Below are 16,556 nucleotides of genomic sequence, written 5' to 3'. Positions count from 1 at the left end.
TGGAAACCAACTGTTCTCCAACTGGACTGGAGGCACACTCCATGGAGGGGTGGTGGGATACATCCCTGATACTGAAAACTTAAAACGGGGTAGTCATGAACCCAAGGTGTGTAACATCTGCTGATGTCTGGATAAGTGTATATACTATGCTTATCAAACTGCCCAGTAAGCACTTCTCTTAACATTTTTACCCTTATATTGATGCTACTCTCACTTTGGGTAGAGAATCCTCTCTTTTCAGATGGAAGAGACCTTGGGACGACTCAAAATGTATCATAGTGCTGGAAAGAAGTGACTGGAGTACCGATCAACATCTCGATCACACCTTCCAAGGCTCAGGGTCTAATGCAGAAGAGGTGGTGGAAAGAATGTAAGAGCCAAAGGAAGGGTAGGACTCCTTACAACATGCTCCTCCAGACACAAAATGGCCTTGATATCCATGACCTCACCATGCCTGACACTACCTACACAAATCCATCATAAGAGGAGGAAAAGATCATGACATTAAAATAAAAGAGAGACTGATTAAGATGGGGAGGAGATATGATGGAGAATGGAATTTCAAGGGGGAAAGTAGGGGAGTATTACCGTGGGATATTTTTTATAATCGTGGAAAATGTTAATAAAATTGGAGAAAAAAAGAAATTTCTAGAAAGGTTAAAGTAATATAGTAAACCCTAACTTTATTCTCCGTCGGAAAATCTGCTCCTCTTTTTCAGATAGACACAGATCCTAAGGAAAGAACCATTTCATCATACTTCAAAAGGGCCCCAGCTGCAACAATGAATAATTGGGGAAACATGCAAGAGTGCTGTTTTCTTGGTGAACTGGGTACCAGCACAAGGGTGAAGGAGATAGACACAGAGAACAATCAAATTCTCCCAAACCAGATATCCAGAGATACAAAAGCTCCCAAGATCTTAACACTGAAGCAGACCTAAAATGAACCCAACATGGCGCAGGGAAATTTGTGGAAGAGGGGGTGGAAAGAATGTCAGAGCCACATATTGGACCATGATAAGCAAAGACATTTCCTCCTACCCCAAACTGATGGCTAACCCCACAATGCACAACCTACATACCCCAACAAGAATGGTCTCTGTGGAGGGGAGAGGACAGGGAAGAGAATAACAAGGATACCAACTTGACTGTATTCACTAAGTACAATAGTAATAATAATGATAATGACACAGCTAACCCAATGCAGGTACTTGAAATCAGAAATTTTGAAATTTCTGCTGGGAAAAAGTATTTTTTAAAAAGTCATTGAGTTCATTCTAAAATGTACAGAGTTGGACAGAAAATACAAGCATTAGGAATGAGTGTCTGAGTGTCTTAGAGAAGAGATATGAAGATAGAGCTGACCATTAACTCAACATTTCCAAATGAAATTAAATTTTCATCCCCATAAAGAAGGAATGGCTAAAGAACACTATAAAGAAATGAAAACAAAGTAGAAATAGAAGTAGACTAGAATGGTGTTAATGAAGGCAAGTGAAGAAAATCTGTTAACAAATTAGGAGTGATTAACTCCTGAAGGTGGCTATAAAATCAAAATTGAGGCTTAATCATTGGATATAAAAAATCAATTAAGTTGAATTTTTATTAAAGATAAATACATGAAATAGATGGAGTCAAAAGAGAAATGGAAATAGAAAAAAACATATAAAAATAAAAATACCGCAAAATATTAATACTACTAAATAAATGAGAGGGCGAGAAAAGAAAATACATTTGTAACTAGTAAGAGACAGTGGCACACAAAATTTTTATTTTTTTGCCTACTTCAGAAAGAACTTTTATTATTTATTTATCTATTTACTTATGTTGCATGCACATGGTATGTATGTGTTCATATTGTGAGGGCACAAGTGAATGCATGTGCATGGGGAGGCCATCCATTGACATTAAGAGTCTTTCTCAATCACTCTTTGACTTGTTCTTTGAGACAGTGTCTGTCAATGAACCTGGAAATCATCAATTTGTCCAGAGGAATAAGTCAGCTATCCCAGAGATTGTCCTGTCTCCACTTCCCTAGCACTGGGATTACATGCATATCTATGATATGTTGCCATATCAGGCTTTTACACAGGTGCTGGTGACTTGAGCTGAGTTCCTTATGCTTGCACAGTAAACACTATCAATGGAGTCATAAACGCATCCCACTTGTTTTTCTGTAGTTGCATTACTTTATTCCATCTTCTCAGCAATGGGAATTTAGAAGACAGCCATGGCTATAGTAGAGGAAACAAGCAAAAATTTTAAAGATGCTTGTAAAAATCAGCTGAACAAAACTGATAAGAAAACTATTAGGAATGTGAAAATTATTGGAGCTTGAGAGACAGAGAAAATGAACCTCCCAAAAAAAAAGAGAAAAGGACATAAAGAGAAAGGGTGACAATGAGGGCATGAAGACGTAGTTGAAGATTCCTTCATGCAAACTGCAAAGCCTGTTTCCCACCAGCTTGTGGACGTGGCTCTCACTTACAGTGCTGACACTTGTCTCCAGTGTGGTCCATCTGGCAGTGGCAGGAAGGCTGGTTCCCAGAGGTCACAGAACAGGTCCCTCCATTTTGACAAAAATTCTCACAGACCGTCTTACCACAGTTAGGTCCAGTATAACCCAGAGCACAGATACAGGTGGGCCTTCCTATTGGGATAAAATAAACCAGAGCATGTTTTTAGACTTAAATGGTTTATGCTCATAGAATTGTCACTGGATAAAAACTGGGATGCCAGATTTCTGGTTAGGAGCTCTTCACAATTTCTTCTGTGATGTTAGGCAGGAACACACTCACAATTTCCCCATTTTTCCATTAAAGTTCAATAGGTCAAATGTTCACAGATCATCTTATGAATAGTTATACTTGACCATATGCAGTTCATACTTAAATACAAGGCTATTGTAAATCCTTTGCAGGTATGTCTATTTTGTTTTTCTAAATATTTTTGTTCTATTCATATGTTAATATATTCTAGTTTCCATAGAATTATAAAATTCAGATAATCATATTTCCTAGAGATCAATCATCATCTATCAGCCACTTTTGGCTCTGCACAAAGCTTTAGTGAACACATAGTATATGTAAATATCTTAATATGTCTAAAGCAGGCATGACAAGTATGATGATTAGTCTTATTAACATTAACTGTTTTATTTGATTCAAGTAAATACACTCTGTTTAGTACTAATCTAATTTTACTATGTATAGCTTCATATGGTATAGTAAATATACTTCACAAATTTAATATGAGTGACAAATAAAATAACTTTATATGAATCATGTTTGAATACTTTTGTAATTGAGGCATTAGTGAGAAAGCAAAAAATCCTTTAGTGTTTTGAATAAAGTATAGATAAAGTTATATTGGGAAGAGTGTTTCCAAGCGTCTGGCTTGTCATGGACTATGTAGGAATTGCAATATGTAAGTAGCTGTGTAAGTGAAGGAAAACCTTAGTATAAAGAACAAGCATTATAATTCCTCAATATGGAAAGAAACTATGAAAAAAAAAGTGAATTAATTCAGCAGTCTCATCTGCTTAGGACTCAGCACCACTCAGCTGGTTGGCATTAGTCACTATCTGTGCCATGTGAGCTTTTGTCCTTGTTAGCCCAGAGTATGAGGATAATTCTCTGAGAAAAGTAGGAGACTAATAAGGCTTGACATATGAAAACAATGTTTTTTCTCTCTATTGTCACATATACTATCAGGAAAGGTAGAGAATTGTTATTTATGAGTAAATATTGTTAAATAAAACTCACTTTTACTAGAGAATGAATATATCTCTACAACTTATTAATTTTATTTTGAAAAAATCATGACATATTATATACTCCTAGAAACTCTAAATATTATCTTTAAAACTACTAGAAATTAATAAAGTACTCTTAAGTTGAGTAATATTGCTTTAATGGGATTGAAATGGATCAAACTCAATCCACCAAAGAACTTAAAATCTCTCTACCCAGTCACTCAGAGCCATGACATGTGGCTTACAGTGCTTTTCTATGATTTACGGCTGATAAGAGAAAGGCAGCAAGGCCAGGCTGTCCCCCAGCTAACACAGACCTCATATTTTTTAGAATCCTGCTGTCTTATCTTCAGAAGTGCCTCTTTTATTTCCTTTGAAGAAAAGATTTCTATATGATATAACTAAAACCGTATGGTGGAGCAGCAGATATTTGTTTGCTGATGGGAAATAGACCATCTGTTGCAGAATTGTATAATGAGCTCCAACTAATGTTTTGAAGTCTCATAGGGTGTACCCTCACAAGCACCATCCAACTCATTTTTAAAGATTTTTGAGTTAGTGGAATCTGATTTTGATATTTTCAAAGGTAACTTCAGTGTTTGAATGATTAAGGTGGGGACATATAACAGGTTGTACACAGAGCTGGGGAATTGATGAAGGCCCAAACGTATAACAGGATGCACAAGGCACACACAAGGTGAGCATATTCTAAAACAGTGACAGCTGAATTGAGATGCAGGAGGAGGGAGTGTTTCCTGGCACTCAAACAGTGGTGTTTTCATATTACCCCTAACACAAGTTTAAGAGTGTGGGTCTTTAGAATGCTTGGATTTATGGTCAACTTGTGCCAGCTATAGGTTGTAGAGTCATGGACATGTAATGACTCTCTACTTCATTTCTTTATGCATAACACATAAATAGTACCACTTACCTGAAGGAGTTATGAGTTATGTAGATTCTTGAGGGAGTGAGATAATATGTGTACAGCAATTCTCACTGTACTATGTACACAAACAGCACTTATTTACAGTTTGCCTCATATTATTATTCCTGTTAACTGACAGGCATCATCTTCGCTATGACTTATCCTGTGCTTATCTGCAAAGGTACTTTAGTAGTTTATGAAAATTATCATGAGTGTTTTGTATAGCATGTATTTATCTGTACTTGTAATTTAAGGTAAATGATGATAATGAAATCTGAATTTATTTTTTATGGCAGTGATGGAGCAGAACAGTAACTGCATCAACTTCACTCGCAGCCCTCAGCATGTTCAAGGACGTAGCTTTCTTCTCACTTTAGTACCTAAACATATATAATCCCAGCTTTAAAATAGAAACAGTTCACTGTACAAATAAGCGAACAAAACGAAAAAGCAAACAATATTTTTGTGTGTTCATAAAACTGAACATTTTATTGCCTTTCAGAAATTCCTCAAAAGATAACTATATTTTTTGCTTTCAAATTTGTCAATAAATATGAAAATAAGCTATTCAGTTACAAAAAAATGTGTTCCATTTCTAACTGTGGATAAATCTTTTATTTTTTTTATTACTTTTCTTGCAACCTTAGAGCACGTGAGATGGATATATTGCCTAAGTGCATAGATTCTGATTCATAGGTTAAGAAAGATTTAAGAAACAACGTGTCTCACTTGCTGAGGGTATTTATGTACTCTTTCAAAACATATCTCTTTCCTTCATCAGTAATTCCAACTGATTTCTATGCAGTAATCATGTCCTTCATTTTCCTCTGGAATTTTGTAATATTTAAATTAATTGAGAATTTGTATATATTCTTGGCTTTTGAGACACTATCATCCTTGATTTCCACATCTTTTTTCTGACTGCATTTTGTAACATTTTGTTTCCTGTATGTGTTAAAATATTGTTTGAAATGCCTTGCTGTGATATTATTCACTTTCTAGGCTCCAATAATTACATATTTGAATATCTCTGTCAGTTTTTAAAACTAGGCCTTTATAGTAATTCTTTTTCTACGTTCCCATGAAGGTCTAGGGTACGGAACTAGCTTTCTAAGTCCTCCCACCCTCTAAGAGAGAAACTTTGCTCATTAGGCTCATTCTGTTAGCTTTAGTATTTTTACTAGACAAGTTTCCCTCAGAAATCTATGTACTGCAAAACCAAATTTCAACATGTATATACTTCCTTTACCACATACATCCTGTGATGGTTTTTATCTGTCAACTTAAGTGTATTAAGATATGCACCTAAGTTGGATGTGGCATCATTTCTGAGTATATTTGTGTTTTCCAAATACTAGCATTAGAATCAATAGTCAAAGATCAGCCATTAACATTGTGGATAGGGAACAACAAATCTATCCAGAGCCCCCCAAAAGTAGAGGAAGTGTTACCTGTTCTTTGAGCTGAATATCCATCCTCTACCTTCAGACATTGATTCTTGGGTCTTTAGTCTCTGAATTCTTAAAATATAATTTTATTATGTGTTCTATATTAGGAAATTCTTTATCTGCTTGTCTTCTATAGCATTAGAATTCTTGATGTCCTTATCTTCTCTTGGGTGTATTTTTTTGGTTCTTCATGCTTCTACACATGGCTTAGGCCATTCATTTTAGACTACATACAACATAATAGCAACACTGTCTCTCTTGGTTCTTGGACCATTGGGCTGTTACACTGTTGGATTTCATGTGTCATCAGTGTGCAGACAGTATATCATAGGACTTCTCAAGTTTCATAAGTATTGTATCAATTTTCCTCAGCCACTTTATATCTTTCTGTCTTATCTTTATCATATCAGTCGGTACTTTGTTCTCTTTATGACCCATGTGCATATGACAAATTGAGCTTAATTTTAATTATTTTTAATATTTCTGATATAACTTTGTAGTTTGTACATCTTCTCAAGTGTCGTAGTAAATATTTTTATCACAAAGTAAATAAATACCAAATTAATATATTATGACTAGATAACCAGTAATAGCTAACACGAAAAATTAGGTTGTAATTAAAATATCTAATGGATCAAATTCGATAATGGTCTTTTTAAGGAATAGACAATGATAAAAGTAAATAATATATTATTTAAGAGAACAAGGAATTTCCTGTAATCTCATAGAGTTATTTAAACCTGTATTATATACCCATCACATTGTAAAATTTTAGTATCAGTGAAAATGGTTGACCAAAAAACAATCTATAGTTGGCATATAAAGAAAACAGGTTTTGTCTAGTAGTTAAACAATTTGATTTTGGTGTCATGTAGACCTTAGAATAAAGTCTTCTATGATAATCATAATGCATGCCTTTAGAACATTCTAGGAGTCACACTACAACTTATAAATGGTGACAGTGACATCAGCCATTTCCATGTAACACATATGCCACAATAACTGCTACATTGAAGCACTTAAGCATGATGACGTCTTTATTAGTGTTAGTAATTTCATTATAATTCCAGCAACTGACCAATACCAACATTATTAAACTCACTAGAGTATATGCTTTTGCTAAGAAGCCTCATATATAATCAAATGCTCATTTTTCTGATGTGTATTCATTTAATTATAATATAGATAGCACATCGGAGATATATTTTAAATATATAGCAACAGTAGAATGTTTTTAAAAATATGTATAAGTAATTCTATGGATACTATCATGATTATCATTAGCTCATGCTAAATGAGCATTAAAATTTGGTCTAGTTTGTTACCAGAGTGAGTGATTCAACTATTGGCCACCTTTGGTTATGAATAGGATTCATTTATTATTCTGAGCAATGCATTGCAATTTAGTGGACTTTCAAGGAGGATAGGCAATGGCTTATCACATTGATTTTGGAATAATCTATGTTCCCAAATTCTAGTCCTAAGAATATCCCCAATAACTAGTGACAATGCTGCAGTATAAATATCATATGTAATAAAAAATAACTAATAATCTTAAAGAATTTACCAGAGTTCTTGGTATTTATTAACAATTCAAAATATATCACTGTAATGCAGATGAAATATTTATGCCTGAGAATATTCTACTTTTATCAAAATAGAAATCTCTATCTAGTTGTTAATATTTTAGAGAAAAATGTTCTGGGTAGCTCTTACTTAGGGAATGCATAAATTAATATAGCCATTCATTATCTCAAAAGTAATATATCTTCATTTAAATATTGTGAAGGTACATTATTATCTTGAGATTTTAATATTTCACTGAAGTACTAGTATCTGTATTTTAAAGCTAAATTTGCTGATAAGTTGTTTGTAGTTTAAATGTAAAAGTACTGTTTTTTTTGGCATGATTTACTTATTATTGCATGACAATGTAGGTAAAGTAACTTTTCTTCTCAAACTTGGAAATAATGCATGAAAATGTGTGGCTGATTGCTCCAGAGGAAAACAAACAAAATTAATTCTAACTGAAGCTCTTAATAGGCAATGGCTGCATAAAATTTTGTGGGTAGATATATGCTACTGAATATTATTAATCTCTTTAATTTTATTTATTTAATTCCTATCCAGTTGTTTTTGTCAGCCATGCTTCTTATCCATTTTAACTTGGCACTACTGGACTCTTAAATTTTTGTCCCAGTATGATTTTTATTACATAACTAGCTTATGCATTTCTTGTCATTTTAATTCAATTTGTTTGTTAAACAAATATCCATATCATGTAAATTGAATTTTGATTTTAGAATATGTATATGTGTTTAAATTTACTTTCCATATCATATCTCTTGCAACATCTTTATTTTAAGGACAATGGACACAAAAATAATAAACAAGGAGAAATTGCCACAGCATTGTTAAGTCTCAGGACTGTTGTCTGATAGCCTGTCTCCTTACCTCTTGTCCCTAAAACTCCTATAATTTTTGAAATCTGTCTTAACTTCAAACAGATTTCATAGATTCATATATTAAAAGTTATGGATGCTTTAAACATTATTATTCTTTTTGATAAGGTGATGTGACAGTATAATTTTCCACTTAGTAATAATGTCTTCCTAAACTGGGATGGATTACATGTTTAAATAATTTCAACAATCTGGCTATCGATGTTATATTGTCTTATGTATTACAAATATTACAGGGAAATAGTTTGCAAAGACTGATAAGGAAAATGAATAATTACATAATATCTAGTTCCTTTCCAGGTACTTGTTTATATATTCTGACAGGTTTCAAACTATAGGTCACAATCTATAATTCTAGACAGTTCATTTTCTGCCTGCATTGTGGAAATGAGACTGAGTCATTGTCTCTTCTGTGACTATAAGTGAGCTAACTCAAGCCTTCTAAGACTAGTCAAGAATTTCACAAGACTAACTAGTTAAGTAATGCTCCCACCATACAGTTCATCAAACTTGTAACTGACTCCAGTAGTAAGTGCTTGACTTTCAATCTGTCATAGGTCTCTGAAGAGGCTTCAAGGACAGATAACAGACTCTGCAACTACATATTAGCGTTACTATTATTTTATTGGCCAAATTACTTTTGGTAACTTTAGGAAATTCATATGTATATAGAAGGATATATTCCTTATCTGGATATTTTCCATATTCATTTTTCCTATTAGGTCCATATCTGTAGTAGATTAGTATACAGTTCTTCTGATATTTGGTGCACAATGTGGATTTTTTCATATTAACATATGTACTACTGTTTGTGTTCATGATATAATACTCATATTTTAGAAATGAATTTGTATTATAAAATATAAATAACACTACAAAACACTCATAAATTTTTGTGATTTTATAGAGCGCTTATTTGATACTTGTGAGATTTTTTTTTAAAGTTACATTATTTAGACAGTAGATAGTCACACTTCATTTTTTTTTTATTTTTGTACTCAGTGAATACAATCAAGTTGGTACCATTGTGAGCCTCCTTCCTGTCCTCCCCCCTCCATAGGGAACCTCCTTATTGGGGCATGGGGGTTGTGAATTGTGGGGTTAGCCATCAGTTTTGGGTAGGAGGAAATGTCTCTATGTATCATGACCCAATGTGTGACTCTGACATTCTTTCTTCCCCCTCCTCTGCAAATTTCCGTGAACCATGTTGGGCTCATTTTAAATTTTCGGTGAATTATTATTTAAATTTCTTACTTTCAAGAATGGTACCAGGAGTATTTTCTCCTGGTACTGAATTCAAAGACACTGGGCTTAGCCATGTCCAACCGGTCTCAACTTCCACTTCCTGCTTCACACATTCCAGCACATGCATGTGAATAGCTCTTTTCAATTTTATAAATTTTGGGTGTTTTTTTTTTTTCCTACTTGATTTGTCAGGCTCCAATTTTCCAGTAGCACCCATTTGTTAAATTACATGCACTTTTGTTTTTAATTTTACCATCACTAGTTATTCTATGATATTATTAAAATACAGAACTAAATATAGAGCTTTTATTACCTCCTAAGTATTAACCAACATCTGCTTACTGCACTAGGACACTAGGCTTAAGTTAAGTGAAAGCCATTGTTTGTTTATATAAAAACTGAAAGAAAATATGTGTTACCTTATACATTTCCACTCATTACCAAGATAAAAATAGGTGACTGTAACTTTATATGTTAGACACACATGTGATTTGAAAGCTCTTTACATGGTTTTGGTCTTTAGTTACATAATCCTCTTATAGAGTCCAAGAGTCCCTACCTTAATTCATCTTTGTACAACTCTACCATCTGATGTGGGCCTGTTGACTGGACAGAAAAGATCTTGAATGAGTAAGAAGGAAAATACTTTCCATTTACTCTCTAATTACAAGCAGCTTTTATGCAGTGAGCAGTTGCCACATCCTAGTTGTACCATTAAGTATGTATAATAAGGGAGTGATTGTGGGTAGGTAAAACGGTAACTGAAGGCAAGTATAAAGATATGAGTAAGGAAAGGTATGAGGGAAAGGTGACAGGACACATGTGACATGTAAACAGAATAGAGGGATATTCTGAGGGAAAGGAAAATAGTGGGCAGAAAGAGATGAAAAAAGGAGTGGAGATGAGAATACCAGTTAAACAAAAGATAGTTCCCTTTACTCCATAACTGCAATATTGAGGAGTAGGAGTGTTTGAATTTAATATCAAAATTTGCACTCTTACACAGTCAAAATTCAATGTGTGGAAACTAATGCATTTGATAAAAATGTGAGCTCAAATACTAAACGTGTAACTGTAAAGAAAATACTAAACAGTATGGATGTACCTCATGTATTATGTACTCACTGAAGAAGCAATAATTGCAAATATAGCTACTAATTTCATAAAATGCCTACAATATCCATAATGTAAAAAGAGTTTCATAAACTATTCACTATTTTTAATGAGATAAGAACTGATTAATACTGTTTTACCCTATTTCCATTAGTTTTTTCAAGACAAAAATATATAAAATGCATCTTTCTGTGAGTAGGTCATAGAAAGAAACTAAGGATTATACACATGTTATTATATTTCACATGTTTTTAGTATCTTTTATATGAATATAGCTAATAATTTCATGCCTATTATTAAAAAATAGTGTTTCCTACATGCACAATTCTAATTATGCCTCCCAAATGTGTTCTTTTAATTAACTGGAGACATTTTCTTTGTTCAGTTAGTATGGTTCTCTACTATTGTAATAAATTTATAAATTATAATTAAGTTTGCCCCAACCTAGTTATATACTGTCTACATAAGAATTTGCCACAAGGATTAATTGTAAGTAAATCAACAATGAATAAATCCATGATTTTCCCAAAGGGATTTGTATAACAAATTAACATTTGTGTGGAGATAATGAGATTCTACAGCCTATAAATACCAAACAATGCTTTTAAAAAACACATTTTCAAAAATGAAAAATACATTGCAACTAACTTAATTGGATATTACATTATTATTAGAAAGTTTATATATCAATGAATTACAAAGCTATATCCCAAGTAGAATTCATATAATGCATATGTGTCACTAATCTGAAATGTAATTTTGTCAATCAAGTCACTTCGGAAAATCAATATCTAATAAATTGGGTAAATTGGTAAGGTTGATACATTACATATTTTTAAGAATGAACAAAAGTTTGGATGAGTGATTTGAAAATAGTATTTATATCTATATACAATTTAGGAACTATAAACACATTCGGTATTTCACAGAAACTTATCTGAGTGAATTCTGTACAGGTTGCATGGTTAGCTACAGTTGAGTTGTCAAAATATTTAATTGGTTTATGGATTTTTCATGATAAATGTATATTGATCATCTCACCATAATCCAGTGAGAAAATTGTTGTTAATTACACGACTAATCTCCAAAAATAATTTAGCAAGAAACATATCTTTCCTATAGGAAACCATATCTAATGCACAATCTCCCTTTAGCTCTCTCTCTCTCTCTTTTCTCTCAAATACACAAAACTTTTTGAGCTCTTATTGAAAATTCAGAAAAGGAACCCAATGCTATTTCTCCTACAGCAATAGAACATAATCTTCTATATGGAGTAGCTTCACTTAAGCAAAACGGAATCATACATTATGCTACTCAGTCTTCAGATTTTATTTTTCAGAACACTGCCTAAGCACTTAGGTTATCTTAATTTTCAGTTAATGATAAGTGTATTTGTAGACATACAATTAATGAACTTCTATTTGAATGCAAAGCAAAACCAGTGTGATTTAAGTTTCATTCAAAATATTTCATGTGACTCATTTGCATCATGCTAAATACTTCAAAAAATACAAAAGTACAGCAGAGAGAACCCCTAGTAATATATAAATAACAATGTGAGTGACATGAAGATCAATTTTTTTAGAATGAATTTCATTTGACTAGCTAAATTGGCATATCTGGTACTACAATAAAAGTGCATAGATTTCACTTTATATTTTTTAATGTCCCTTACACAGAAAGTTGGAACATACAAACTTGATTTTGATAATGCATTGGCAATATTTTTCATGGTAACACATTTTACATTTTAGAGATTTTTACAGGGAAATATGTGAAAGGTTAACTTACTTGCTGCTTTAAACATTTTTGCAAACAAGATTATTGATTCTTAAATTATCTTAGCATGTTAAGTATATTTACATATTTACATATAAATATATATGTATATTTTACAGTACCTACATAGTACTTGTAATTTTGGGTGGGAAACAGAATAATGTCAGATATTCTACAGTAGTTCATTTATATTTTAAAAGAACAAAATTTGCAGTGACATTTAATTTTGATTTTTAGGGACAATTATTATTCAGATAACCCAATATACTTGGAGTGACACATAATAGTAGTCATAGTTAAAATAATAATTACAATAATAATCATTATTAATGAAATTGATATTCATGTTGAGACAGGGTCAAAATAACTATAAGCACCAAACATTGCACAATACATAGCTATGCCCTTTACTATTATAGCTATGACTCTAACTTTGGCAGACTGAATTTAGAATAAATGCCTTCAATTTTGTTTAATTAATATTCAAGTTATGTTAATTTCTTCTTTATAAAGATATCAGGATTAAGCCGGGTGTGGCGGCACACGCCTTTAATCCCAGCCCTCGGGAGGCAGAGGTAGGAGGATTGCTATGAGTTTGAGGCCAACCTGAGACTCTATAGTGAATTCTAGGTCAGCCTGGGCTAGAGTGAAACGTTACCTTGAAAAAACAAGCAAACAAACAAAAGCTATTAGGATTATATTTGTAATGATTATTTGTTGTTACATTTACTTACAAAATACAAATTATCAGAACATACAATTAGGGTCAGAACTCTACCTAGAATTGATGGTATGCAGGTCCCTCCATTTTGACAGTAGTTACTACAGTGGTTGACTTCACATCTTCCTCCTGAATAGCTGGGCCAACAGAGACACCTCAAATCACCTTTCTCATTGGCAATGCACCTCCCTCCATTTTCACAAGTCAATTTGCAGGAATCATCTGGTTATAAAAAGAAATATATAGATTAACCTGTTAGTTATAGTTGGTTAGATATAAATATGTGAATCAAATATATTAAAATACTGTAAATTATTTCATATAGCAAAACTTAAAAGTTGAAATAATAAAGCATATGTGAGAGCACAGGAATTAAGTCTAGCTGTTTAATGGTGGATACCAATTGCTAATTCACTTTTTTTTCATTAAACTTAGTTCTTACTAATCCCTTATATTTGTTAAATAATATACAATAATAATCAATACTTCAATACTTTTAAAATTTACTATATTTTATAATGAAATAATTTTCATTATAGGTCCAAATATGCCTATTTTAGGAGTAGTTGATATGCAATCAAATGGAATGACATAAGATATATGGCAACAGCTTCTACATGCATTTATTTGATACTATCTGTGAACATTTAAATGCAAAGAGGTTCTTTGATGTAAGTCCCAAATCACTATGAGCTATCAACAATCAAATATTTGTAACAACCAAAATTTATCCTTCCTTGCCTTAAAATAGAGTAGGTATTTGAGCAATGCTGCTTTGACACTTTGATTTCTTTGTTCTCAGTAGTAATTCTCTTCTTTTCTAATGAGACAACCTCTAAGGCAAACCGCTAATCTACACTGACTACAAGTTGTAGGACATGTACTTTTCTAGAACAGGTGTGATTAGGTACCAGAAATTTAAATCAGGGCACTGTGAAAATGGAATTCCAGTAGAATTTTTTCAAAACATTAATAGTTCTATAATGAAAAGAAGGGTGCTTTTATCAACAACTAAATCACCCTTAGAAGCATACCTCCAGTAACTCTAATCAATCCTTGTTAGGAGCAGGTGAGTACTTCCCCATGATTAATAGTTGAATTTCAAATTTCTTAACAAAGATAAAAAAATTTCAGTGTGCATATCATTTAACAATAGAATATAGGGAAAGTCAACTAATTACAATGAAGTAAAGAAAAAGTGCTCTACCAAATTAAATTTTAGTGTCAGGGAAGATTAACTTGAATTTAACTAAACCAATCAATATCTATTTTCTTTCCAAGCTGAAGTTATTTTATTGTCAAATATTATGTGTTTTTGAATATCTAATTTGAATATTAAAGTAGATGTGGTGCATAGGAAGTTGTTATGAGGGCACTGGTTATAGACATGTGTGGAGTTAGGAAAGTTATTATTTCTCAAAAAAGGAAATAATCTCCTTTAAACAAAGTCTGCTTTTGAGAAGTTAAGTACAATGTATACCACAACATATTGCACCTCCTTACCTAGCCAGTACAAGAAGTGGCAACTGAAAATACTCACTTCTCTTTTTTTCCCCCATCACACCTGTTGCAGCTACAGTAGTTGAGATTGATAGAGGAAACGACTATTGCTTTCTCTAACTGGAGCTAAAGTGCCTATCTAAAACATTAGTCATGATTCCTACTTTGGTCTGTATTAAGAACTGTGGACCTGTTCCCATACAACAGAACAATGCACATCCCACTTGACAACTGAAATGATTACTCAGTATTTCCTTATATGCCATGTGTGCATGCCAGAAAGCTCCTTCTGCCTCATAGTCCTCTGTCCTCAGTCTCAATTTAAATTCAATATGCTATTAAGATGTTATTTGAAAATTATAAGAAGTTCAAAGTGATTCTGTAATTGGGTAATCATCTGATCCTAAAAGTAATTTAATTCAGTCTCTTCTGGGACTAACATATTGATCCATATAAGTAAAATTCACTAGCATATGTAGCATTAATCATTTTATGTTTTAACCTCTTCATGTTTGCATCCATCTATCTATCTATCTATCTATCTATCTATCTATCTATCTATCTATCTATCTATCTATCTATCTATGTGTGTGTGTATACATACACATGTATAAACAAAGAGAAGCTTATTTGAAGATGGATAAACTCAGGAGGATAAATCTCTAACATTTAGGTAAGGAGTTACTATAGTAGAGGAAAATATATTAAGTAAGAAACTCTGCTATGAAGATACCCTAAGTTTATATCTTCTTGAAAAATAGTTACTGTGATCCTCAACTGATTATATCTGTTACATAAACTTTAATAAGTACTGATTTTCATTTATGATTTTTAATTTTGATATACAGTCCCACTTTAACCCAGCCCAGGCTGACCTATAAGTTACTCTTTAGCTCAGGCTGGCCTTGAACTTATAATGATTTTCCTGCCTTTACAGTGAGTGCTGAAATTAAAGGCATGAACCACCACACCCAAAAGTTTTTTTTTTTGTTTATTCTTAATGGACTATTTTAATTTTATGAATAATGCATAAGAGGCTTTCTTGTCAATCTAATTGATATTCTCTCTCTGTCTTCACACTGTATGTTATTTTATGATTTGTTACTTAAGACTTCCTGAAATGATAGATACCATGATGTAATGGTTAGTATTCTGGAATCTGAAATGGTGGTCTATTTTAATTTTTTTATTTTTATTTTTTGTTGTTGTTCATTCAAAGCCAGAGCTTTAAGTTTTGGTTTCCAAGTAAGTTTTCAGTACTAAGTATTAATACAAATATATTAAATGAACAAATGGATTTAAGAGTTGAACTTAAACATATACCAGAAAGGCAGCCTCAAAAATATTAACTCTAATATAAGAACTATCCCAAAGTATAATTTGATGCTGAGAGTAACCTCTAAGTTTGTTATATAATAAATGCATGCTAAATGCCCAATGCTGCTTTGTGAATCATGCAGGAATATAGGAGGGCTTTCTGCAGAGAGAACTGTTTACACAGGCATTCAAGAAGCATTCATATCAAGCAGCTGAACTGATAATGGAGTAGAGGGTAACACTAAATTTCAAACATCATGGAAATTCATCATCATGATCAATTTATTGTTTA

At 32.6% G+C, this 16,556-nt stretch overlaps 1 protein-coding gene across 2 annotated transcripts in view; it reads right to left on the bottom strand.

The window, feature by feature from the left end:
• The window catches only part of Lrp1b (LDL receptor related protein 1B), a 2,087,209-nt gene that overhangs the window by 69,936 nt on the left and 2,000,717 nt on the right, over positions 1-16,556 (bottom strand). For both annotated transcript variants that reach the window (XM_045147485.1, XM_045147484.1), the window contains 2 exons: positions 13,505-13,669; positions 2,489-2,650 (listed from right to left, as the gene is read on the bottom strand). In XM_045147485.1, the coding sequence (XP_045003420.1) occupies positions 2,489-2,650; positions 13,505-13,669 (327 nt within the window). The remainder of the gene's footprint in view (positions 1-2,488; positions 2,651-13,504; positions 13,670-16,556) is intronic.

Source organism: Jaculus jaculus, chromosome 4 (assembly GCF_020740685.1).
Source record: "Jaculus jaculus isolate mJacJac1 chromosome 4, mJacJac1.mat.Y.cur, whole genome shotgun sequence".
NCBI classification, from domain to species: Eukaryota; Metazoa; Chordata; class Mammalia; order Rodentia; family Dipodidae; genus Jaculus; species Jaculus jaculus.
This window is presented reverse-complemented; position numbering and strand designations above follow the sequence as displayed.